Source organism: Adiantum capillus-veneris, chromosome 27, assembly GCF_014529385.1.
Source record: "Adiantum capillus-veneris isolate H3 chromosome 27, ASM1452938v2, whole genome shotgun sequence".
NCBI classification, from domain to species: domain Eukaryota; kingdom Viridiplantae; phylum Streptophyta; class Polypodiopsida; order Polypodiales; family Pteridaceae; genus Adiantum; species Adiantum capillus-veneris.
Window position 1 is genome coordinate 56,991,899 of NC_140957.1, and position 27,687 is coordinate 57,019,585.

The following is a 27,687-nucleotide window of genomic DNA, read 5'->3' on the forward strand; positions in this document are numbered from 1 at the left end:
TCGTTGTAAGCATCCCTCACCCTGTAACTCGAAAAAAAGGGAGGAAACAGTCTCTGAGCAGGCCCGAACTGAGATAAGAACCTCCAGTCGTGTGAAGGCTCCCATCCACCTGGGTGCTATTGGCTCAAGAGATGTGAGCCACTTAGCTAGAACTGCCTCTGAGATGTCCTGGCACATGCTTTGCACCCCTCTCATGCCCTGTAGCTGGAAACCTTGCAACTCCTCTGACAAGCCTGAAAACTCCAACCAGTCACCTAAAGAGCGTGCTAGACCCGCTGCCATGGGACCCCAGGAAACACCAACCAAGTGGCCTCTCTGAGTGCTAACCATGGGGTTCCAAACAAGGGGCTGTCGTTTGCCCCTTTTGAGTTAATTCTCTAGTTCCCACTGACTTATAAAGTTGTAAGTGACTTTCCGAGTGGCCCAGATTTCATTTGGCGCACACAGGCTTCCATACTCATCAGAATTCAATGCTAATTGGCCCGACCAGTCCCGGACTGACTGACCAAGACTCCCGCTGTGAGAAACCTATTCGGCCGTAGCCGTTTCACACTGGCCATGCAATGTCCACTTGCACCTTTTCAAGGGTTCCGAGGAAAACAAGTAAAAATAAAATAAATAAAAATATCTAGTACTTATTTACGGAAGGCAACAGGAAAAATACACCTCCTGGTGACACCCCGCCTTTGCCTATCTATCACTGTGAGGATCACTGGTGCATGGTCCGAGAAGGAAGTCCTTGGCTGAATGCCAACTGTCCCACCCAAGTCACCGAAGAAGTCACTAGTGTAGAAGCGATCTATCCGCGATAGATTCACTCCTCCCACTTTGCGGTCCGAACGAGAGAAGGCCAGGCTATCTGGGGGCCTCACAAAACTAGGGTGTTGCCACACATCCGAAACCCTCAAGTCATACAAAACCTCTCCCAAGCTGCGAGTTCAACTCCCTGCACAGTAGCGTGGCTACCACCAATCCTGTCAGAAGGGTCCTCCAACATGTTGAAGTCACCCCCAATGCACCACTGCTCTGCTTGCGGCAGAGACTCAACAATCTGTGACCAAAACTCTGCTCGTGCACTCGCCACATTGGGCGCATAGATGTTCAGGAAGCCCACAAGGCAACCCTGAACCTGCATAGTGATCCACTGAGCCCTACTTGGCACAATAATCCCTCTGCCCACAATGGCCTGCAGTAGAGACTCTGCAAACAATAGTCATACATACCCCAGCCTGGATACCTCCAGGTCCAATAGCAGCTGACCAAAAAGTATCATATCGTCAACGCAAGAGCTGACCACATCGTCTAATGCGGCTCTCACATAGATGATGCTCCTATAGCATAAGGAGATCAATCTCTCCTCCCACAAGGCAACGCTAAAGCTCCTAACGCAATCGACCCCTCTCACGCTGAAACTGGGGCCCACCTAATCCCTGCACGTTCCATCATGAGACGATCCTCATGGAGAGCGAGAGAGAACAGATGCTACCGCAGCAGCTAGACGTGCTATCTTCGAGGCTGGCTTGGATGGGAAGTAATCCGCATCCGAGCGTCCTCTAGAGAAGCGTGACTGCAAAGAGTGTCGGGCCCAAGCCCAGGTAGACCGAGCCGTGCGTAAAGCAACCTCCTCTGTCGAGGAGTCCTCATGAATATGTACATAGCATGGCGGGCATTGCGTATCAGCAAAGAAGTGAACCACAATGTGTCTACATCCTGTTGCATCTGGAGGGGTCACAACAAACTTGGCCAATGGCCACAGAGTCTGAAGCATATCTGTAACTCCTAGGTCCCCCATGTGGTGAGAGAACTCTAGGGCCTGTGTTTGTAGCCACTCCAACACTGAGTCGAGAGTCCACTCAGTCTGGTCCCTGCCGCAAAGGGGAAAAGAGAAGCCAACCGCTGAGTCCAAGGCCTCTATCCCCTTAGCTGCAAGGAACAGAATGCTCTCTCTAAACCAACCCCCGAGGAAGAAGGATGACCTTCGGGAGAGTGTGAGTATCCCTAACCAGAACGCGAACTGAGGGAATGCCGGCTGCCTTGGCAGCTACTGAGACTGCCGTGCGAGGTGTCTCCAAGGCAGTCCCAATTATTGAGCCTATCCTGGATAAAAGTGGTATAGGTACTCCCGTTGCAAACCAGGAAAGCAGACGGAGATGGGAATGTTTGCCTCCTCTACCAACACATCTGAACCAAGGTCAAAACCATGTCTCCACTGTCGAAAGTGGGCTCGAACTGCTCGGATGGTCAAAGGGCTCATGGCTTGGACACCATCTCGGAGGTCTCAAACTCGATCTGGTAGTAGCCTCGTCCGAGGATCTGAACGTCCAAGATCTTGCCCACCTTCGCGAGAAGGCGGGCCTGGAGAAGATCACGCAGCTCTCCTCTGCTAGGTCTGGTGCCGAGAATCTTGCAGATGACAGAAGTCGCCAGCAGGCGCTCTACCTCTGCGGCTAGGCTCGATTGCTCTGTCGGTGAAAGAGCAAGTCGAATGGTGGGCTCAGTGGGGTCGGGCAAGGGGACTTCATTGGAGTTCCTCTGTGGCGTAGCATGAGCCTCCATCCGTGTCTGCTGCTGTAAAGAAAAGGCGGAGAAACGTCGATGAAGATGTCAACTCCTGCGGGACCGAGTACGTCAAGGTTTTGGCGAGACCCGACAAGGAGGAGACGTGGAATACAATGAAGCAGGGGGGGCGGGGGGTGCAATGGCAAAAAGTGAAAAGCAGGGAGGCGGGCGCAGCAAAGGGAGCGGCATGCGGAGAGGGCTGCGGCGGGGGGGGGGGGGGGGGGGGGGGGACAACGGGCGGGCAGCGGGACGAGGGGGGGCTGGCGATGGGCAGCGGGGAAGGGGTGGGCAGCGGCTGTGGCTGGCGACGGCAGCGGGCAGGCGGCGGGCTGGGAAACGCGCAGGGGGGCGGGCAGGCTGCTGTGCGCGAGAGGGAATAGGCAGGGGGGCAGCGAGGTGGGGGGGGGGGGGGGGGCAGCGAAGGCGACAGTGTGTGGGTGTGCGGGCAGCAACAGCGAGCACCAGGGCATGCCAATACCTTTTTGCAAGTCCTTATTTAAATTGACATGTTTTGATTTTGGCCGACTTCTTTATGCCCTTACAAACCCATGAAGACTTTCACTTCACTCATTCTTCGATCTTGCTCATATTGGGTATGAATGTCTAAAATATGAACTAGGCTCACCCCAAGCCCCAAAACCGATATCAAAGAATAGCAGTAAAGACACTCGCAAATGTTCACACGACTTATATTAGTTTGTTATTGCATACTGTGAATTGTAAATAACTTAAACACCACTGGCATTGAGCCTGGGTCTCTTTTGTATTCAGACAATCCAGCAGTTCAAATTCTTTTGTATTTGACTCACTTCAACCCCAGGAAACTGACACTACTGACCAACCTAACAATATTTTCCATTCATAGTTGATGTTGTATGGCCAACCCACAGACAAGCTCTATATCTCAAAATCATTCTATTTCCCCACTGTCAAATGTGATAAGGGGCAGATGGCTAGTAAGGAACTCAGGAGGTTCCCTTCTATTGCAGAGAGCAGAGCAAAACCTCTTTAAGACAAGTTCCATCATCGTCAGCTTACTATAGTAACCATCAACAAGACAATAGGAAACATAATTCAGCACACACCGGCATAGAAAACATTTAACCCAGATTGAAATGTAAATCTGAGTAACTATAAAGGCTGCAACAACACACCTAACGTCAGTTATTGCAACAAATCATTTATGAGCTCAGCAATCATCATAGTATCATTTTCAAGCAATACAAACACCTCTACTCATATTTGGAACCCTTGCAGTAATGCAATCTATCACTTCTTGAAGGATAGAATGGGACCCTATAGAAGATTCATAACACCCTGTTCTCTACCCCAGCTTTCTCCGATAAACTTAATTCAGTTAAGGTATTGAATGGCGAATTCAATGAGGTGTTGTTGATCTCAATCTCAGGTTCACCACACTCTGTGGCGGCTAGATGTTAGCAAAGATCAATACGATGATCAAAACATTGCCCTTCTTTTTTGCTGATTAATGATTGTTATCTTTATAAGTGAAAAGCAATAAAAAGAGTTAAACAGCAAAAAAGAATCCACGCACTGTAAACCTTACAACAAATGTCCCAACTGTCAACTTACTCTTAATATTACATAAATTTTATTCATCAAAAACCCTTGGAAAAATGCATGATTCCGAACCATACATACAATAATTAAAAAACTTCCTTCACACACTAGATAATAAAATTCATACCTGACCATGAGGATGAGAGCCCTTGTTAGCCCATGTTCTATGGGCTTGATAAGCACCCATAGCAATTTCAGTATCTCTCGATCCATCCATAGAACGTTGATTTATATTGGCTGATCCAAGGATTACAAACTCATCATCAACTATCATACCCTTTGCATGCACGTATATCATGAACCGTCCAGACTTTTGTGCTAGCGCCTGTCAACATCAGAAAAGGACCATAAAGTAATGGCAATATGGCCGGCTTTGTGCTTCTGCTATTCCCAGATATGCCAATCAATTAAAACAACTTCGTCAATGTTCTCTTGAATCACAACTAGAATTGAATTAATTTTTTTGTGTGTTTTATGCAGCCCTTTATTTCAAACATAAACAAATGCATCGAAAAGACAAAGTGCATGTTAACTTGCAAGAGATATAAAGCATCCTTCACAACATCAAGTACTTTTTAAAAAATGGATTTCTTGCTATGACCCTAACATGCTGCCTATGGACACAATTACCAATTATCTTGATGAGGATGTATACATCAAGCAACCAAGGGGTTTTGAAGTCAAAGCTGAAAATCCTACAAGGGCAGAACTTGTGTGTAGATTGCATAGGCATTGTATGAACTAAAGCAAGGCTCAAGGCAATGGTACATGGAGTTTAACAAGTACATGCAATCCCAAGGGTATGTAAGGAGCTAGGAAGATCACTGCTTGTATACCAAGAAGTTGAACGATGGTTATCATCTTGATACTCTATGTTGATGATATGCTCATTGCTAGAAAGTCTAAAGATGAGATTGCCATCTTGAAGAACTCACTTAGCACGCAGTTTTCTATCAAGGATTTGGGAGATGCAAATAACTTTTTTGGTATGTGTATCAAGAGGGATTAAAAACGTGGAAAATTGGAGCTATCGCAGGAAGAGTATATCCACAAGGTCTTGCAACATTTTAATATGCAAGGGGGGAAGACTACATTGAGTACCCCAGTGTAGGCATATGAAAAACTTAGCAAGAATTATGCTCCCAAATCTGATGCTGAGAAAGCAAAAATGGTCAAGGTGCCACCAAGCAAGGTCAGTACTAGTCACCTAGGTCTTAGGAAAGCTAGGAGTGTGTGGCTTGCCCTCCCAAATCCACTACTACTGCCAAATCTGGCTATAGATAATCCTAGCATCTCCACAACACTGGCTTCCAAACCTCCCCATCAAATGAATGTGAGACAATCTTGAAGCCATAGAGAAAGAATAAGTGGTATTCCAAATCCAGCAAGATCTCATAGTAGCCTTCATCCGTGCAATACAACCCATGAGAAGAGACGACAGCAAGGCTCACAGGGCATCTGAAAGAATCCAGCGGATGACATGCTAACCAAAAGCTACCATATTGAGGCAAAAAATTCATGAAGATGATCTCACAAAGGATTTCCAAGGTTAATCCCTACAAATGGGCCTTCGCTTAGTAGCTCGTACAAGAGAGCACAATTTTGTATCTCAACTCTCAGGATCAACGATGCCCAATCTGACTGAGGCAAACAGCTCTCTCTCTGATATGTGGCATGTGCGAGGGCCTACCTGATACGTGGAGTTTGTCCACGAGTACCTACCTTCAAGTCAAGGGACCTTATGGAGCCTAGGAACTACTGCACTATCATGATTGGACACACATTGGCACGTTTGTACGCATCCATCCTTGAGCAGCAGTTTTAGTAGATGGGCAGAGAGAGAGAGTAGTAGATGGGCAGAGAGAGAGAGGGTGTATGGGCAGCAGGACAGGCGGGTTTCAGGAGAGGTTTCTCTACTCTTGATTATCCTCTGACACTCAAAACCATTATTGAGGAGGGGAGAGCACGTGGGAGACGGCTCTATTATTGCTTTGTGGACTTCCGCAAAGCCTTCGATACAGTGACCAAAGCTAGATTGATGCACAAACTGCAGGATATGGGGGTACACAAAGAGTTGATTTGGGGGATCATGGCTCTATACAAGTCAGTAGTGGGACATGTAGTATGTACGCACTCCAGAGGGGATTTCTATTTGGTTCACTCCACTATTGGGGTGAAACAAGATTGCCCGCTATCTCCTACACTATTTGGCATGTATGTGGATGAGGTTGCTGACTACATTGAGAGGAATGGTGATAAAGGAGCACAGTTGGCACGGACATGGATCCCACTATTGTTATATGCTGATGATATTGTGTTCATTTCCGACTCCCTGAAGGGGATGCAGCGTCATTTAGATGCTTTGTCCACATTTGCCCACGATAGTGGATTGTCTATAACCTAGGGAAAACCAAGGTTATGGTGTTTAACCACACAATAGTGGGTCAGGAGGTCAGCACCCACTTTTACATATGGCTAGGAGACGGTGGAGTATACAAATGCATACACCTATCTTGGGGTAGTCTTCAGTGGACCGGCGTTTTCATTGAGAAGAGAAGCAGAGACTAGATTGACGAGAGCTTATGCAGCATTGGAGAAGATGTGTTTGCAGGTTCAGTTTCAGGATCGTCGAGCCAAGCTGTGGCTTTTTGACACTCTAGTGGCTTCAGTTATGCTCTATGGGGCCCTCAGTGGAGCACCAAGGTAGATCTGGTAGCTCTAATGAATAGAGATGTATGGAGAGGCCTCTAGTCTCCATGATCTCTCGGATGATTTGGGCTAAGGCCTCAATGCCACATGAGATTATTCGAGCTGAGCTAGCATCCCCACCCTTTTTGGGCAGTTTTTCTTGATAATCGACAACAAATTTGTCAAGATCCTTTGGATGACAGGTTTGCACGTAGTGTCGACAGTTGGTGGGGACATCTAGTTCCTACTCCCGTAGTCAACAACATTTGGATGCTTCTTCCATACATCCCTTTGGAGAGCTTCAGCCTTGGGGGCAGCCCTTCTTTAGGTGTGCAAATTTGGCCATGGCTGGCTAGTGTAGCAGGTTTTCTCCTTGCAGTTTTTTGCCCAGCTTTCTAGCATGTTACAAATCAGCCCCAGCATTACCCACGGGCTTCTTCCTCGAGCCGGTTCCTTTACTCTCCCTTTAAGTATTGGAGTTATGTTGTGTAATGGATATTGATTGCACAGTTCAGTTGTGGGTATGTTTTGAAGTCTTCAGCACCAGTACAAAGGACAGTTTTTGATGAAGACTTTAAGGAAGCAAGTTACAACAGTAGGAGTATATGTGCTCTTCCGAGTCTGTATGCAGTTTGGCATATTGTATTGGATTGTACCTACAGGTTTTGATCTTGGCAGATGCAGAGATGTGGCCGACATTTGGTTTGATCTCAAGGAGTTTTGCTTGAGTAGCTAGCTTCTTTCTCGACCCCGACGGCCTCTTTGGCAAACATGATCCTCAAGTGACAACCTTTCATGTCTTCCTATTCTTAGCAGTCCGAGTTTACCAATGGCTTGAGCCTTGAGTTGCATGAGATTCACATTATTGCTATTCAGTTACAGAGGAAGCAGTTTTACTCCAAGTTGTCTCAGATTTCTTTCTGTTAGTACTTCTTCTCTTTTCCTAGGATTGAGCGGGAGGGGGACTTCCTATCTTGGGGAGTTCTCAGCTTTAGCTCTTGAGCTTTCAGTCACAATGTTTGCTCTATTCTGACGTGGGTTGAGTCGCTTTCTACCTCAGAGCGTACTTTTGAGGATACTTCTCTTTCAGAGGGGGCTTCCATGTTATTATCTTCAGTCAACTACCGGTGCTCTATTCAGTGGAGTACCATGCATGGTGTCTTCCAGTCTTTCTTTCCCTTACCCATTTTTGCGGTTTTGGATGGTGAGCTTGAGCCCACAATGGCGGATGTTTTCCTTAGCCATTTCAGTGAATGCCTCTTTTGGATTTCTGGTGTGACGGTTGCTCTTCCCAATGCACCCAAGTAGTAGTTCCTATGCCTCGTCTTCCAGATTGATCCCTGGAGATTGTACCATACAGGACACACCTACTTCCCTTATCCTCAGACAGGCAGGTGGATAGTGGTCCTTCTCAGACAAGGAACCAGTTACAGTTAGTCGGCATTCTTCAGAAAGAGGAGATAGTCTTAATGGTTCTCCCAGATTTGGTTCCAAGTTCCACAGGTATATTATATTCTCCTTTCGGATTCACCTATCCTTGGTGATCCAGTTACACACGCAAAGACTGTTGGAGACTTATGACAATTATCCATGGTTCGGGTGTTCTCCCTTCAGAGGGGGATATAGAGCCAGCTCGGGAGTCAATTTGCACACACTACTTCCTTATCGTTCTTGTGGTTCCATGTGCAGCAAACGGGATTGACAATCTATTTGGTGGCTTTCTACAACACCTTGTTATTCTCTTGCAGAGCTTGGGAGCAGGATCTTCTCTTGATCTTGCCGTGTTAGCTGTAGTCTCAGTATTGATGTGTGTTCCTTTTCTACTCGATGTTTGTTCCTGATTCACTCAGAGAGGGGTGATATTCTCTTGGGCGGTGTTCCAGACAGATGAAGATCAATTACAGTTACACTCAGTTCCTTTGGATACAGATTAGCAATTAGCATTCTGTATGATGGTTGGTACAGTTCTTTGGTTCTTCGTCATCGAACATATAGTTCCTTAGCAGCCTCGGTTGTCCCTTCCCTGGGACTTCCGTATCAGCTTGGAGTTTTCACGCATGTGGTATATGACGGGAGGTGCACATTTTCAACTCTTTCCTCGAGGATGGAGTTCTATGCCTTTTTTTACCCTCAGTACGAATACATTGTTACAAAATGATGACGTGGGCACTACCGCCCGATGGATGACGTGGGCACACTGTACGACAAATGATGACATGGCAGACAGTATGGAAGCTCGTAAAACGCGTTGACAGACTGCTGACGTGGCAGTACGAACTCCGCGAAATGCGCTGTTGATGTGGCAGATTGTACAGATTTCCATATTCTGCACTGATTGCTTTTCTAATAATTTTTTAGGACGAGTTGCTTTTGGGACTATTCGCTTTTGAGTTTATCAGCTTTTGGGACTCTGCTTTTGGCATCCCTTGTAAGAATAAAAGGACCCAAGGGTCTCGCTCTTCAGCATCTAGACGCAGAGTCTGAGAGCAAAGGACCCCTAAGTTGTACTTTGCTCAAGAATTAATATAATAAAGAAATACAGAAAGGGGCGCCAGGTTTTGGGGTCAATACCTCTGAGCACGAAACTACGTCGGGCCGTGTCATCTCGAATTGAACTGTGATTTAAAGTTGTGAAGTATTTTTAGTGAATCTCTCTCTCCTATCGCGACAGATTCTAGACTTGGGGGTGCCCAAGCTTCTGAAATTGATATCAGAGCGCGGATGATTTCTCTTCTACCACGAAATCCGATTCTTCTTCTCGCGGCACATATGAATTCCGAAAAGCATCAGACGACTCCATCTGCCACCCCTGAAGCGGGAGGTGGTACGGCAAATTCAAGCGAATAGCAGAGAATGAGTACGGGCCACCTCGGCCTTTGCAGTATCAACTCATGGAGATGCAACGTCAACAGCAGGTTGATGAGTGCGCAAAGCAAATGCTTCAGTTTGCCAAGAATCCACAGTATGCCAAATTTTTGACCCTGCACCCGATGGATGAAGTGCATACTCATTGGCAGAAAGCCATTAAGTCACCAATAAAACCGGCAATCAAGAAACCTCCTATCCCATGGATGTTTACTGAAGATGAATACGAGGACATTGTCAGAAAACGAGTTAACCAACTATTTGGGACAAAGGAGAAGCAATTGAAGAAACGTAACAAGGGAATTGACTTCCCTGGTTAGTTGGGCCGAAAATCCTTGTTTGAGAAAGCAAGAAAACAAAAGAAGCGTATATGCTTCGAAGCATTGTCCAGTTCGTCCTCATCTTCTTCTGACAGCTCGGATAGCTCATCCTTTTTTGACTCGAGTGATGAGGACAGAAGGGCAAGAAACGACGAGCTGAATATATGTTTTATTAAAAAAGGAAGCACGTCTACAAAGCCAATATGATTTTCTCGACAACAAGGGCAAGAAGGCCAAGGAATTCAAAGAGGTGGACAAGGAGGAAAGTTTGAAACATTTTCAGGGTTTCAAGATGCTCCTAAGGTTTTAGCCTTTTATCCAACAGTTTGATACAGCTTTTTCTAGAGGCCGCTATACAGAGCACTCCAAGATTAGACGAGCAACATCCTTTCTGAAAGGCAATGCACGGACATGGTGGTCCACTCCTTTATTAAGAAAAGAAGCACCGACAGAGTGGCTGAAATTCAAGAAACTCTGTATTTCTTCATAGCTCACTCAAGAGTATGAACGAGATGTGAGAACCGATTGGAACCACCTTCGAATGATCAAAGGTGACACTTTGGATGATTACTATTGAAAGATTTTGGGATAATTTCCTTCCAACCTCTTCTTTCAAGAAGATCAATTTTAGGAGCAGATAGAGAGGTTTTGTTGTGGACTTCCCAGAGAACTTGGAGACTACTGTCTTGAGAAGAAGTCAGAGTCCATTCAACAATTGATGGGACATGCTAAGCGGGGATTCGCTATGCATTCGGATAACTAGACTTACCCACCAGATAAACCTTCGACAAGTCAGAACAGAAGCAGACGACAGACATATACGCGAACTCGATTGACAGAAGAACAGAAAGATACACGACCTCGACTGACAGAAGACCATAAAGATGAATATTTCAAAGCGAGAAAGTGTTTTGAATGTGGAGAACAAAGACATATCGTTGCACGGTGCCCCAACAAGGCACAAGAATAAGGACGACTGACATAATGGAAATACAACGGGACGAGGAGATGCTCGTTCCAGAACAGATTTTAGATAGAACATTATGGATGAATTAGCATTATTTTGTTGTATGAATTTATGAAATAAGACTTTTCGAAAGAAGATTTTGAATTCTTGGATGAAACCAATGTTGTATGGAAGAACCTGTTATTTGTAAGCAGATAACAAGATTATGAATGAGATTATGGCTTTGGAGCGGCGATCGCTCCCGGATGAACCTGAATTGAAAAAGAGCGAGAAGATACTCGTTTAGGAATACATACTGGCTTTCCAAGACAGGAAAGAGAAAGGTAAAGTGAACGGTGGTTCTTAGTTAAGAACCATCCGGCATTAAATGTGAATTGGATGGAGGAGGAGGAACTAGCAGATACTCCTCAGATTTGGAACTTTACCTCGACGCTTTTTGGTCTAGTTGTGGCTATTCCAAGAGTTCCCACAGATCAGTGGGTTGAATCTAGTGCAGGTGGGACTTCACAAGAGGGGAGTTACTCCGCTCTTTTGTCACAAATTACCTGGATGGAATAAAGTCACTGATTTCCCTTTGGACTTCAGAGATACTGATGTGCTCACAGTACTATGTTGGATGACTTTATGAAAGAAGTACTTCGAAATGGGATCCCTAGAAATGATTACTCGCACACGACAATGCTCGAGTGGAATGATTGACAAAATGACTGTGGCATTTCGGTCTTGAAAATCTCTATAGACATGATCGCAATAAGGATTAGTTAATTCGACATTAGTGAGGTCCTGGATAAATCTAGATGCGATTACTAAATACGTTGCTGGTAGTCATGGCCTGAGATTTGGAATGAATTTTTATGTGATTGATTTGATATGTGATGTGATGCGACTGTAGTCTTTGTACAAGTGCTATATTTATGCTGTCTAGTATGTCGGTACTTAGAGTCAGTGTTTGTTGCTAATTGGACTGTTTTCTAATTTTTAATGATTAATTTCTTTCTCTAGGATATTTTATTGTGTACACTAAGAACTGTTAAAAGATTGTAGCTACAGGAAGTGCCATCAAGAACGGACAACTCTGATGTGTCATTTGATGGGTGACGGTAAACATCGCGAAGGAGTTTCCGTAAGTTCGGTGGAAAGGGCCGGGTTACGAGTGCCCCTGATGCGTCACACGATGGGTGACGGGTGCATCAGAAAAGCGGCATTCTGTAGGCTGAGGAGGAAATCCGAACTAAGTAAGAAAATACGCGTAAGAACGCAAGCACAAGAATAAAGATGGGTTCAAAGAAGCTTTTTTACGAAAATCAAGAACATTCGCAGGAGGGCAGATGCTTTCCCGCGAGGAATCTATGTCTGCATTGCATCTGTGCCATGTTCTGCACCAGGGGACGCCTGGAATGTGTTCGTGTAGCATTGTTTTCACTAATTGAGTGAGTTTTTAAAGTTTAAACAAGTTCACACTTTATTTTATAAAGTGGTCGGTCGCTTTTAAGTGAACAGCCCTTTTAGAAATAACATAAAGCATTGCTCTTCCACAAAAAAAGCCTACGTTAAAAACTCTGCGCTAATAAGCTACGCAAGGCTGTACGGACGGCAGTGTTCTCTCTCTCTCTCCTCTCTCTAGGGCGCCGATTCTTGCTTTTTGGGGTCGCTATTCTCGCCGCGTGCCAAGGCCTATAAAAGAGGCAGGTAGCGTTCAGTTTTAAAGGAGGGATCGCAACAACCCGGAAGTGCAAGCGCTGGAGAATCTGGTAGCAAGTGCCGGCGACTGATTTCGCGAGAGTTCGTGTGCCGACGGAGTGCGGAAGTCGCTTTCTCGAGCGAGGAGCAACAGGTATAATTTGTCGATTACACATCGCGAGTATTGCTTTGTGTGGTTTTTGCACGAAACCTCCCTCACGGGAAGTACGACCTTTGCGTCTAAGTCCCTCTCGAGAAGTACGGCTTCGCGCCTAAGTCCTACGGGAAAGAACGAACTTCGGGTCTAAGATTACAAACGGAGGGGTTTCCTCGGGTTCTCGTGCTTGTATACGAATTCTCCCTGAATAAAAGAATACTCTTAACGGGGGGGGGGGACCAGCCCATCTTCTGGTCCCCAATATTGTGTCGATCTTCTCCCTTCTCTCACATTTGCAAAGTATTTTATTTTTCAGATTTCTAAGTGCTCGTGTATGCTCCCGTTTTGTGACAGTGGTATCAGAGCTCGGACTCCTCTCTTTCTCTGCAAAGAAGGACGATTCCGGGAAGAACGGGAAGAACCATGTCGAGCCAAGGGAGAAGCGTTGAAGAGGAGCTTCAACAAGTGCGAGCTCAGCTTGCGGATTTGAAACAAATCTTACTATTGCCAGATCTCCAAAAGCTTTTGGGTGGAATGAAGAGAACGAATGGAACCGATGCAGCCAGGCATCCAGACCACAAGAAGAAAGAGAAGAAGAACGTGCCGAGGTGCACAAAGGATCTTCGGATTGGAATGAACGGCCTACTCCAAGGAAAGGCCAGGAAAAAGCACTCTCTTTGCTGGACGAGAGCAAGGACATCTCTATCTCATCTCCATCTTACTCTCCTGATTATACTTCTACTTCTCAATCGTCTCGCCAAAAGAAGGAAGCCGCTACTACTACTACCCTACATCAACCTAAAGATAAGCCTCGATTCAAGAAGCATGGTCGCAAGTCTCAACATCGCATGAGAGTCTTCAAATCAGGCGAGGACATCAAGCTCGAAACCTACAACGGACGGACAGATATCTCCAAAGCACTGTCCTTCATCAGACAGTTTGAAGTCGCCTTTACCAATGGGCACTTCACAGAAAGATCCAAATTGCGCCATGTGGGGATGCACCTCAAGGAGACGGCAAGTAATTGGTGGTTAGCCAAGATTCTGGAAGGTTCTCAAGCCAAAACTTGGGAGAGATTCAAATCTGAATTTTATGAACAATTTCTTCCGCCTGACTTCGAGCAGGACATACGAAAGGAATGGGACTGGCTCGCCCAAAAGGAACATGAGAGAGTCGCGACCTATGTGGACAAGTATTGGTCGGTTCTTCTGAAGGTCACTCCCTTCATGAAGATTGCCGACGAGGAAAAGAAACGAAAGTTCGAAGCGGGTCTCCAATCACAGCTTCGAAAGAGTATGAAAGTGTATCCGCATGACACTCTTCAGAGGATAATGGAGTCAACAATCATTGCTGAGGATTTGCACTCAACTGGGACGCCCAGAAAAATGGAGCATAGCACTTACCGTGCGAGACAAAGAGGGATCTACGATGACTTAGGAGGCCAAGGAAGAAAACGTCCTCCATCTAGGGACTATGATCATTCTAAGAAGCCAGAGGGCAATGGAAAGCGAACTAAGTATCTCTCTCCTACTCAACTTCAAACCTTCAGAGAGGAAGGAAGATGCTTCTACTTTGGCGAGAAAGGACATATGAAACCGGATTGCCCGTTAAAGCAGCAACGGCAAGAACACGCCCGTACGAGGGAAGATAAAGCAAGGAAGGAACCCGCTCCACCAAGCCTGAACTCTATTCCAGATGTTCAAGGAAACACAGAAACGGAGAAAGGAAAGCGTCAGCTTTTGAAGGGCTGGGGGTCTTTGAACAACCAGCGAGTATTAATTCTTTATGATCCAGGATCCACGGATAAAATCATCTCCCTGGATACTGCAGAACGTTTGTGCCTCACACCGGCTCAGCTTGGCACACCGGTTACATCCGGATCGGCATTCGAGGGGTTGACAACCAATGCAACTCCCGTGCAAGGACAGCTCAATCTTCAGATTGGCGAGTACAAGGACCGTGAATCATTTTTGATGGCACCCATCGAGGGATGTGATATCATCTTGGGTATGCCATGGCACTTCCACATGACACCTGTCCTCGATTATGTGGAAAAGACCCTCACTTTTGATCATAGGGGTAAGAAAATAAAGATTCATGCTGATGTAGGAGATTGGCAGTTCCCAATTGTAAGTCAGATCTCCATTAAGAAAGAAATGAAGAAGTGTGTTTTTGCTTACTTGATTTTTGCACGTGAGAAGGATAAAACTAGTGGGGATTCACTCTCTAGTCTGGAAATTAAGCGTTTTCAATTTATTGAAAAGTACAAAAATTGTTTCACGGAAACACTCCCTGATGAACTACCTCCGGTACGCCCGGAAGATCACCGCATAGATCTTATACCGGGTAGCTCGCCTCCCAATCAACCCCCTTATCGGGTGAGTCTTGCTCAGCAAGAGGAAATTTTGAAGCAAGTCAACGAGCTTCTAGAGAAAGGGTTAGTATGGCCAAGTGCGTCACCCTACTGCTCTCCAGTTCTACTGGTGCAGAAGAAAGATGGCACATTTCGAATGTGCATAGACTATAGGTCTTTAAACAAGATCACGGTCAAGAATCGCTTTCCGATCCCCCAGATTGATGATATACTTGATAAGTTGCAGGGTGCAAGTGTCTTTAGTCGCATAGACTTAAAGAGTGGGTATCATCAGATACGGATCGCCCCTGAGGATGTCCATAAGACTGCTTTCCGCACAACCTTTGGACTATATGAATTCTTGGTAATGGCTTTCGACTTGACCAATGCTCCTGCGACATTCAATCGCATGATGGACCGCATTTTCAGCCCGTATCGAGCTTTTACAGGAGTATTCTTTGACGACATACTCATCTTCGCTAAGTCAGAAGAGGAACATCGGAAGCACTTGGACCTAGTGTTTCAAGAATTGCGAAAGCATGAGTTGGATGTGAATGCAAAGAAGAGCGAGTTCTTTCTCTCAGAGATACGCTATCTCGGCCATATAGTCTCTCACAATCAAGTGAGTATGGATCCTGCCAAGATCCGAGTGGTAGAAGATTGGCCTATTCCCACTACGGTACATGATGTACGTAGCTTCCTAGGATTATCTTCGTATTACCGAAGGTTTGTCCGAGGATTTGCCCATGTAGCAGGACCACTTCATGATTTGACAAAGAAGAAGATTCCTTTCAGATGGGGATCGAGACAACAAGGAGCTTTTGATCGGCTCAAGTACTTGCTAAGCCATGGAGCTGTTTTGATAGTGCTTGACTTAAGGAAACCATTTGAGGTTCACTACGATGCTTCAGGCGATTGCATCGAAGCAGTGTTAAACCAAGAAGGCCATGCAGTGGCCTACGAAAGCAGACGGCTTAAGGATGTAGAGTTGCATGCATCAATCTATGAAAAGGAACTTACGGCTGTGATTCACGCCTTATCCAACTGGAAGCACTATCTTCTAGGAGCGGATTTTGTGATCAAGACTGATCACCAGAGTTTGCGGTATTTTCTTACGCAAAGAAAACTATCTGAAAGCAGATGAGATGGGCAAACTTTTTGTCTATGTTTCACTTCCAGATCCTTCACACGGCTGGGAGTAAGAATGTGGTCGCGGACGCATTGTCTAGGCGGCCAAGGGTGAACGCTATCAGTTCGGTGTATCACCAAGAATTAGAAGCACTACCGGATTTGTATCCGAATGATCCAAACTTCTCCACCGTTTGGGGAAAGCTACATCGTGGAGAGAATGAGTTTCCCTATTCCATTCGGGACGGTTATCTCTACCACCATCAGGCCATATGTGTGGCGGAACCATTAAGAAAGAAGATCATGGATGAAGCACACGCTTCGCCTTATGCGGGTCATCGGGGTATTCTCCCTACGACCTTAGCAATGGAAAGATATTTCTTTTGGCCTAGTCTTAAAGCAGACATTGATAAGTATGTCAAGGAACGCTTGGTTTGCCAAAAAGTGAAGTATGATCGGCATAAGACGCCTGGGTTGCTACAACCATTGCCTGTGCCTAATGAACCTTGGGAAAGTATTGCCATGGACCTCCCTAGAACTCAGACTGGAAATGACGCGATCTGGACCATTGTGGACAAGTTTAGCAAGCAAGCACACTTTATACCAGTCAAGAAAACGATCAAAGCAGATCATATGGCTAGGGTTTTTCTGGCACAGATCTTTAAGCATCATGGAATGCCTAAGTCTATTGTGAGTGATCGAGATCCTCGCATGACAGGAAATTTTTGGCATGCCTTGATGGATAATCTTGGTACGAAGTTGAATTTTTCATCTGCCTACCATCCTCAAACGGACGGGCAAAGTGAGATAGCCAATTCCACAGTATTGGATATGTTAAAATCTTATGTCTCAGACCGGCAATCTGACTGGGAGAAATATTTGCCTCTTGTCGAGTATGCGAATAACAATACCATCCACTCATCGACGGGGAAATCACCTTTTGAGATTCTCTATGGTAAGCCTTTGCTTCCACCGATCCTTTTAACTAAGGATAAGATCTTTGCAGCAGATGAATTTGTCCGGGATTTGGACACAGCCTACGGGCAAGTTAGGAGAGCTATTCTACGCTCTCAGGAAAAGCATAAGAAAGCTGCAGACAAGCACAGGAGGAATCTAGACTTAACAGTCGGACAGTTAGTCTTACTCAAGTTTGAGAAGGCAAGACTTAAGAAACAAGCGTCTCATTAGGGGAAGGTGGTAAAACTTTCTACCCGTTATTATGGGCCGTTTAAGATCACTGAGCAAGTGAATGATGTCACCTTCCGATTAGAGCTACCGCCTAATTGGAGGATCCATAATGCTTTCCATGTCAGTTTACTCTGGCCGTATGTGGGACCGCCTCCGAGTCAGCCTAGTGCTGAGGAACCTCCTGAGGTTGAGGAAACAAAAGAAATAATCCAACCGAAGCAGATAGTAAGTCATCAGGAGCAGCCCCTCAAGTCCAGAAAAATAACACGGAAGTATTTGGTTAAGTTTAAGAACTATTCGAATCTAGAAGCTCAGTGAATGACGCAGGAGGAATTAGCAGCTTATCCTGAGATACTGGAGGTATATGTTCAAGCACTACAATTGAGGTCAACTGTTTAGAAGCCAGAGGGATGTTGCTAATTGGACTATTTTCTAATTTTTAATGATTAATTTCTTTCTCTAGGATATTTTATTGTGTACACTAAGAACTGTTAAAAGATTGTAGCTACAGGAAGTGCGATCAAAAACGGACAACTCTGATGTGTCATTTGATGGGTGACGGTAAACATCGCGAAGGAGTTTCCGTAAGTTCGGTGGAAAGGGCCGGGTTACGAGTGCCCCTGATGCGTCACACGATGGGTGACGGGTGCATCAGAAAAGGGGCATTCCGTAGGCTGAGAAGGAAATCGGAACTGAGTAAGAAAATACGCGTAAGAACGCAAGCACAAGAATAAAGATGGGTTCAAAGAAGCTTTTTTACGAAAAGCAAGAACATTCGCGGGAGGGCAGATGCTTTCCCGCGAGGAATCTATGTCTGCATTGCATCTGCGTCGTGTTCTGCACCCGGGGACGCCTGGAATGTGTTCGTGTAGCATTGTTTTCACTAACTGAGTGAGTTTTTAAAGTTTAAACAAGTTCACACTTTATTTTATAAAGTGGTCGGTCACTTTTAAGTTACAAGCCCTTTTAAAAATAACATAAAGCATTGCTCTTCCACAAAAAAAGCCTACGTTAAAAACTCTGCGCTAATAAGCTACACAAGGTTGTACAGACAGTAGTGTTCTCTCTCTCTCCTCTCTCTAGGATGCCGGTTCTTGCTTTTTGGGGTCGCTATTCCCGCCGAGTGCCAAGGCCTATAAAAGAGGCAGGTAGCGTTCAGTTTTGAAGGAGGGATCGCAACAACCCAGAAGTGCAAGCGCTGGAGAATCTGGTAGCAAGTGCCGGCGACTGATTTCGCGAGAGTTCGTGTGCCGACGGAGTGCGGAAGTCGCTTTCTCGAGCGAGGAGCAGCAGGTATAATTTGTCGATTACACATCGCGAGTATTGCTTTGTGTGGTTGTTTTTGCAGGAATCCTCCCTCACGGGAAGTACGACCTTTGCGTCTAAGTCCCTCTCGGAAAGAACGGCTTCGCGCCTAAGTCCCTTACGGGAAAGTACGGCCTTGTGCCTAAGCCCTTTACGGGAAAGAACAACCTTCGGGTCTAAGATTACAGAACAGAGGGGTTTCCTCGGGTTCTCGTGCTTGTATACGAATTCTCCCTAAATAAAGAATACTCTTGACGGGGGGGGGGGGGGGGGGGGACCAGCCTATCTTCTGGTCCCTAATACTGTGTCGATCTTCTCCCTTCTCTCACATTTGCAAAGTACTTTATTTTTCAGATTTCTAAGTGCTCGTGTACGCTCCCGTTTTGTGACAGTGTCTACTGGACTGTCTATTGGATTGGCTTATGGCTTATGTCTGATTTTACAAGCATAATCAAGGGCGACTACAATTCTTTCAAGAGGGGAGTATGTTACAAAATGATGACGTGGCATTGCTGTCCAAGGGATAATGTGGAGATTGTACGGCAAATAATGACGTGGCAGACAGTACGGAAGCCCATAAAACACGCTAACGTGCAGCTAATGTGGCAGTACGGACTTCCGTGAAATGCGTTGCTGACGTGGCAGATTGGACGGATTTCCCTAATCTGCGCTGACTGCTTTTTTGACAAGTTTTTAGGACGAGTTGCTTTTGGGACTGTTTGCTTTTCAGTTTATAAGCTTTTGGGGCTCTCCTTTTGACATCCCTTGTAAGAATAAAAGGACCCAAGGGCCTCACTCTTCAGAGCATCTGGACGCAGAGTTTGAGAGCAGCGGACCCCTATGGAAGTTGTGTTGTGCTCAAGATTTAATATAATAGAGAAATACCGAAGGGGACGCCAAGTTTTGGGGTCAATGCCTCTGGGCACCGAACTATGCCGGGCCATGCCATCTCGAATTGAGCTGTGATTTAAACTTGTGAAGTATTTTTCAGTGAATCTCTCTCTCGTGTTGCGATAGATTCTAGACTTAGGGTTGGGGACAATACTCAGGACACGGAACTATGCCGGGCTGTGTCGTCTCGAATTGATCTGTGATTTAAAGTTGTGAAGTATTTTTGGTGAATCTCTCTCTCGTGTCGCAACAGATTCTCGTGACATACATACTCTTGGAACGTTCAGCAGCACTACCTTCTGCATATGCAGGTTGTGCGACTTGTGAGTCAGTTGGCTTGAAGAGATTCTTGATAGAGCTGACTTTACTTTCAGCGGACAACATTATACTTCCCAGACGTCATTCGGGGTAGTGGTTGGATGATACAACGGTCATGTATTGATTCGACCCCAAAGTTCTGTAGCAGATATCCTCGTCCACGAAACCCCCCCTTTACACTTTCAGATTGCTCACTCCAGCTCCTTGGACTCGTTTCCCGTCCACGATCTGAGAGGGGGTGTTAGAGTTCATATTACTGTCCTCCAGTCTATCCATTAACTTGGTCACTTGTATGAGCAGATTGTTATCAGCATGGAGAGCCTTTCCCAGATCTCTCTCTCTCTCATTCTCAGATGTCATGTCTCTCTCTACCTCAATGATCTCTCTTCTCCACAGGTGTGTCTTGTTCATGTGTTTGGCATTGCAGGTGTTCTAGATCGGAGTCGAGGTACCCACCGGATCACGAGCCAGTTCTTGTCTTCATTGCATCTTCCGCTACCACCTTTGACACTATCACCCTCCCTCTCTATGTAATATAAAACTTCATCTGCAAATGGTGTGGAGCCGATGTGCTGCCAAAGATGTGTACAAATCACTGATAATGCATGCCCCTTCTAGAATGATGGAGTTCACCAAGCAAATGGGAGAGATGATTCTCCAAACAATGCCAAGACTCCAAAGCTAATAGGCTGATCTGGATGGCGCCTACCTTTGTCGTCATAGGCCGCTAACAAATCCTGATACTTGCAATCAGCATCTTCATGTTTCCAATGCATGTCTTCAATGATGCGATCTGTCAAGTCGAAGAAGTTATGACTACAAATATCCATGCCAGAATTTCTTTATGTTGAGGTGGTCGAGCCCACACACCACGTCAACTACCCTCTTGCCAAAATTCATTTGTGGCTGATCCGGAGGGGAATCTACCTCAAGTTCTTCAAGCCCAGGTGAGTGTTCACACTCGGAGAGAGCTATCATCCCACAGGGTGTTGCCCCATTCATCATCAGATTCAGTTTTTTACTGCCACTTTCACATAGATTTTTGAAGAGAGCAGGAAAGGGAGGGGTAGAGAAGGGAGTTGCTGACGAGACGAGAGAACTCAATCTTGTCTTTGCAAAAAAGATGAGGGCAAAGCAAGCAGTGCTCCAAAAAGTTGAGACCACGTAGGGAGGCTAGCTTCAATTGCAAAATATTCCCTTCTTTCAAGATACCCAAGATCCTGTTGTATGAGTCGACTCAATTTGTACGAGTTTGTTTTTTTTTTTCTTTTGTTTATGATGCTATCAAACCTTGTGTGCCAATCTCCTTTTACACACATTATGAAACGGAGGTGTTGGCAACCAAACTCTCAAAATATTGATTAGTATCAGGAATGACCACTGATGTTTGCACTAGCTCAGAAAAACTACAACTTGATTTTCCAACAACAACAATATGACGCACCAGAGGGCTTTTGTCATCAATTGGCGTTGTAGGTGCTGATCCATCCTCAGGCACCACTTCCCGATTTCCGAGGCAGAAGAAATTAAGAAAATCGGTGGGGTGATGATCCTTTTCTTTACCTGTCTCTCGCAATGCATCTGCAATAAGCGTAAACATCATCTCCATAGTTTGACTCTGTTTTAACCAGAAAAAGTAAAGTCAATATTGATATACTAGAGCATTATCAATAAACAGTCTGAAGTTTCTGAATGCAAAAATACATCTCATCCCACCTGAAAAAATAGAATTTCCTGCATCGATGTGCTAGTAGGAACACCTTCAGGCCACAATGGTATCACAACATACACACGGAAATCTTCATTTGCCTTTATCTTGCTTACTATCTTCAAAGCAAGCTCTATTGGAACAAGGTGATTGGCACCTAATCAATGCAAATCAATAAAACAAAAGACTTCGTTTCACTGCCTCAAAACAATGTAAGGTTGAGTACTGTAGTGCTTTTTTCACTTCACTGAATATGCTGTTGCTACAGAGTACATACATCAATGACTTCAAATAATTTGCCAAGACAAAACCTCCTGTAAAACTCAAGTAGAAGAGTCAACAGTCCCCATGGTTACTCTTGAATGTGATGGAAGCTCGTTGTTTTAAGCCAAGCCAACACAATCCCCCCCCCCCAAAACAAGAATCTGTTCACACCTGGTAAATTGATAGTCCTGACTTTGGCTATGTAAATGCCTGGAGCTTTCGCAATTGTGGATACACAGGACCGCCAAAGTAAGCATATATCTTTCCTTATATTACTTTTTCTTCTATCTTAACGTTAAAAGCTACAGAGAATGTGTATGAAGTTTAGATTGTGATCCATCTGCTCACATAATAAACCATCCACAATGCAGCAAACAATATCCAAAAATAGCTGGGATGTCTTATGTTGCACATCAATCCTGTACATATTGGCTGCCCTTTTATGCTCAAAGTTAATAGTGTGTGTTGTTTCAAAATCAAACGTTTCAGTTAGTGCTGCTTGCGCATGGTAAGTTTCAGCCGTCAATCAATGGTAATGGGCACATTCAACTATGATAAGGACTTCAACTAAAACGCTCAGATACAATCTACTATTAAATACATGAAAACTTGAGTGGAATTTTAAGAAATCACTGTAGAGTTCATTTCAAGACATTTAAGTGTGCTCAATCTCAGGCCGTAAAGGATAAGGAGGTTGAGAAATTACAAAACAACAAGTGACAAAACAACAACGTATTATTAAGACATAATAGGTGCAATACATAAAGTGTGAAATATAAACTCAGCTAAGATAAGCTAGACCGTTGGAGATAAGAGGCCACTGCCAGCAAAATGAGGCTTGAAAACAAACAAGGCGCATTATGATGTTTTAGATGTCGATCTTATGCGAAATAGACATGTCAAATATAAGAAATAAAAACAAAAAACATAGAAGTTACCAAACGGGTGCTTACTTCCAGGAAAAGGACACCGAGGCTGAACCCACAATAAAAATAAAATTTATATTTGTTATTATATTAATTTATAAAATAAGCAGATCACAGAAAATGCAGCTTAACATGACAGCAAGAATGATCAAAACCAAACCTTAAAGCCATAGATCAGAGCTGTTAACAAGCATTTCACTAAGGAACGTGTTCAAATTCAAGAACAAACTAGTGGCAACAAAACATTCACAATGGTGCAAAGCACAATTTGATCCTACTGTCAATGCACAAGAAAACAAAAGACTCGATGATTCTCATTCCTTAGTTGTTATGAAAGTACACCTGCATTTTTGTATTTTGGCCACGCAAAGGATGAACCAATAAAATATTGATTCTCAATATAAATAAAATGTTGCGCTGATCGGATTGCCTTGATATATGCAGTGTGAATGCTCATATCGGTTGCGATATTCTTTCCACCAACAAGGTTCTACACATAGTAACCGCAAAAGTCGAGATCAGAAAATTAAAGGTAGATGCTCCACAAATACTTGATGAGAATGTCAAGTATAAATACCTCAGACTCTATGTCATGTGTTCTTTTGGGAAATCCCTTCACTGATCCTGAATCTATCGATCTGAATATCTGCATTAACATCAAACTTTTTATTTTAAAGAAAGTTAGTGATATGATGTACTCCGTACAAAAATACAGAAACCAGATGCCTTACATCTGAAAACATAGACTACAATTTCACAAGAAGCCTAACAAGAGCAATATAACTTGAATGGCCAATATTCACGGTTACGCCTTGCGAATTTCAAGCACACCTTCTATCACTTGAAATTGGCATCCCAAATGCAAGTAATCCATGCTTTACACCCCCAACTCCACATGTAATCACTAAAGCCAAATCTTCTCACAAGTAAAATCTATACTCCGGCCTCTATAGAATATAGAGCAACTCTTCATAAAGCCCAGCTCTGCACGTAATTGTCAACGCTTAATCTCCTCTAGTGAAATAGAAAAGCTGCTCCGAACTCTGCCTCTATAGAAGATAGATCTTGAGCCTAAGGAAAATACATCCCCTGTAGTAAATTAGCATACATCTCCATTTGATGTTAAAGTTTTTAATACACCCCAAGTTCTTTAGTACATTATGTACCTAGTTCATATCTTACTTTGACATGTTGTGCAATTTGCATGATAAATTAGTGACAATATATATATTAAGTAATCAACATTTATCTTGCAGTTGAAGATTCTTCTGAAACCTCTTGCATGGCATTTCAAACATGGACCAAAACCTCTAAAACCGATTGCAAAACTTTCCATTTTAAAACGCCACGTTTTACGAGCAGAAATGTCAGATCTTGGTCCTTTGGTTTGGTGCAAGTTCGGTTGACTCTGTCCTCTCTTGTCAAGTCCAATCCAAGATCGTGCCGCGTCATCGAGCTGTACATAATATATCCCCCCCCCTCCAACACACACATCAAAAAAAAAAAACCCACCCACAAAGAAAAATAATCGCCAGCAATTACACCTGCAAAAATAAATATGATTCTTGAGCAGACATTGACTTCATGCATACATCCCAATGACCATCCCCACTCAACAGTATATTCTCCACCATCATCCACACAAAATCCTATTCCACAATCATATTCTATGTAGCCACCTCATCCTTTTTAAATCTATTGATATTCCAGAATGGTGATCTTCTCAGTCATCACATCTAGATCTCACAGATCTCTCACAAGTTAGCCTATCTCATCCAAGCAGAACATTTGATGCACTCGAGTTAAATGTTTGACAAACGGGACAAACAGCCATGCCAATACCAATGCGATTGCCACAAATGCCTTCACCTTGTTACATGCACTTACAAAACCCCAATCTTTGGTATATTTTGTATTGATCGTGGAGCTTTGATGAAATTTGTCTTTAATGCTTTTGCTCTGACGTTGTCTCTACCTGTCTAGCCTTGTTCTCTTTTGTCAGATTTTGTAAATACCCTAGTATGGAGTTGACAAAAAACATATGCAAGTCTTTTTGTTCATGCTTTCAACTTTCTTTCAAGCATTCAAGTAATCTATTTGAGGCTTTGAAAATGTGAGTTATGGATTACAGGCAACTTTCAACAGGGTGCTTTGTTTCTATGGCAGCTTGGACAAGAGTGTGGCAAATATGTGCGATGTTCTATGTATGGAAATTGGGGGATGTGTTCTTGATAATGTGGTCGTTGTGGCTTGAATGGCGGAAGGGACATCCTTTTTCCTCAAGTGCTTTGGTCAGCATGTAGCAGTGATTCGATGCCTGAACAAGCGTTGTTTAGCTTCCATTGCGGTCTCCTAGGTGGGTGTGTGCCCGTAAATTCCTAGAAGAGCTTTCGTGTTTTGTGGTAAGGGCTATTGCAGTTTGTTTGCGAGTGTTTTGTGGAGCTGATTTGGAGTTATGACAATTGTTGGGATACATTGCTATAAAGGTGTCCTAGCTTTTGTTTGCCCAACAGTTTTTTGGTGCCCACCATTGAGGAACATCCTCACATGATCTTTGTGTTGTAGAAACCATAAACAATGATACTCCAAAGATTTCAAGACTTGAAGGAGTACATCGAAGCTTGTGAGAAGGTTTCTAAAGATCGTGATGTGAAGGATGACAAGACAAAGGGTGTCTTGTTTGCGGATGCTTGTTGTCACAAATTGCTGACGACTGAAGACCTAGAGTGCGACCCCTTGAGCCTGACCCTAGTCAACCTATAGATTCCGGCCGAGGGGCCTAAACCCTAGAAGAAACAAGAGAAGAAGAAGTCCTCACCAACTTACAAGGTTTTGCTGAGTCGCCTAAAATTAGTAAGGGGTTAAGATTTTTAAAAATCCTGAACCAACCAAACTTATCGAACCCCGCCCGATGGGGCCTAAAAAAAAGCGCGCGCGCACACACACTCTCTCCCAACTTGGGTAGAAGAGGGTGACGTGGCTGTTGTACGACCTTCCGCGAATTGCGCTGAGGATGGTGACGTGGCAGCACTGTACGGACAGCCCTTGGGGGCACATGCTTTTGGACCCAGGGCTCTTAGACCTTGATGCTTTTCATGTAAACTGCTTCTCGATGGCCAGGGGCCTTTAAATTTGTGTTATGGCTCATTCTCTAGCATTCTACCCGCGAGAGATGCAGAGCATATCCACACGTGTTGTACCTCGTTGAAGCAAAATAAAGAAATAGCGAAAGGGACGCCATAGTTTGGGGCCGGTACACTGTGGGGATGGAACTACGCCACTCCGTGTCTTGTCACTTGTGTGAATTCTCTCTTTCAGTGCAGTTAGTTGTTTGTAGTGCTTAAAAGTCTGTTCAATTTGTTCTTTTCCATTGGCACGTGGTGTTGTCTCGTTTGAACGGTATCAAAGCTTCAGTCGTGTGCTTTTCTAGAAGCATATTGGTCCTCCCAAAATCAAACAAAGTAAGATGGCGTTTTTGGACTCCACAGAGTATCTGCAATTTCTCCTCAACAAGCTTTGCGACATTCTCTCAAAGCATCCTTAGCAGAATCTCCCAGTTCTGCAAAGCGTTCAATAGTACTCGAATTACATGTTGCCATCTCTGTTGCCACACGTTGTTCCTCCTCCTCCGGCATCAGAAACCACAAGGGCTTCAAATCGTTAACCTACTCAGTCTTCGATTCCGAATGGAGAAGTTTTTAGGAATATGGTTCAATCTCTTGAGGTGTACCCAGTGCAATTGTCTCCTCCACCACCATTGCCACCACCTCTCCCACCTCCATCCGGATACAATGGTTGGATTTCGTATGGTTTCCCCTATTATTATCCACATCCAGAATTGCACCAAATCAATCAAAAGATTTCAAGGATGGGGGAACTACACTAAATTTTTTTAATTTTGTTGGAGTGAAAGAAACCCTTCCAGTTCGTGCAATAGTTTGACAACATCTATGCCTTGGGGAACTACACATAAGAATCAAAGATCTCTCGAGCCACGGGATTTCTCAAAGATAATACTATGGAGTGGTGGAGTTCAATTGCGACCTAGCCGCATGCTCAAAGGATTTGACAAGCTTTCAAGAATATTTTTGCACGAAGCTACATGACCTGCATGTTCGACGTACAGATTCTCGCGCAATGGGGAACTTGAAAATGCTTGCCACAGCAACCGTGCAAGACTACAACTAAAGGTTCTTTGATGTTTACCTTCCGATGTCTTTCTTCAAGCTAATTGCCTTGGAGGATCAATGCAAATGCTATACAATCGGGCTACCATTACCATTACGAGAATATTGTCTCTCTAAACAAGTATCTACTATGAAAAAACTCTTGGCCCATACAAGAGAATTGGAATTTGTGCAAAAACCAACCAACACCTAGAATCCTCAACGCCAACCCACCACTCCTCGGGATTCTCGTGACAATACGACTCAAGTAGCCAGACCTCATTTGACTCAACGCCAACGAGACGCCATACTACAAGGTCATTGCTTTGAATGCTTCCAGACGGGAGGCACTTACAACAATTGTCCTACTAGAGGAACGCCTCCATAACAACCACCTACGAAGAGATCCAAAACTGCCATGGGACTTGTCCCTGACATTTACGATATCGCTCTGGAAGGATTCAACGAATTATGCAAAGCCTATGGAAAGATAAATGGCTTCAAGGCACTCCTGAAGCAGATGGACGTTGAGTGCGATCAACTCGCTCGGAAACCGGAAGCTAAGCTAGCGGCCGGGCAAACTCAAAAAGTTGTACCTCTCATTGGTTCTCTTCCGGTCACCA

The 27,687-nt window shown here is 44.5% G+C and overlaps 1 protein-coding gene across 2 annotated transcripts in view; it reads right to left on the reverse strand.

The window, feature by feature from the left end:
* LOC147422029 (phospholipase D delta-like) overlaps positions 1-27,687 on the reverse strand; it is a 139,816-nt gene that overhangs the window by 35,943 nt on the left and 76,186 nt on the right. For both annotated transcript variants that reach the window (XM_086503196.1, XM_086503197.1), the window contains exons 6-10: positions 23,476-23,544; positions 23,241-23,388; positions 21,717-21,865; positions 21,445-21,618; positions 4,268-4,465 (exon numbers count right to left, since the gene is read on the reverse strand). In XM_086503196.1, coding sequence (XP_086359322.1) covers positions 4,268-4,465; positions 21,445-21,618; positions 21,717-21,865; positions 23,241-23,388; positions 23,476-23,544 — 738 coding nt within the window. The remainder of the gene's footprint in view (positions 1-4,267; positions 4,466-21,444; positions 21,619-21,716; positions 21,866-23,240; positions 23,389-23,475; positions 23,545-27,687) is intronic.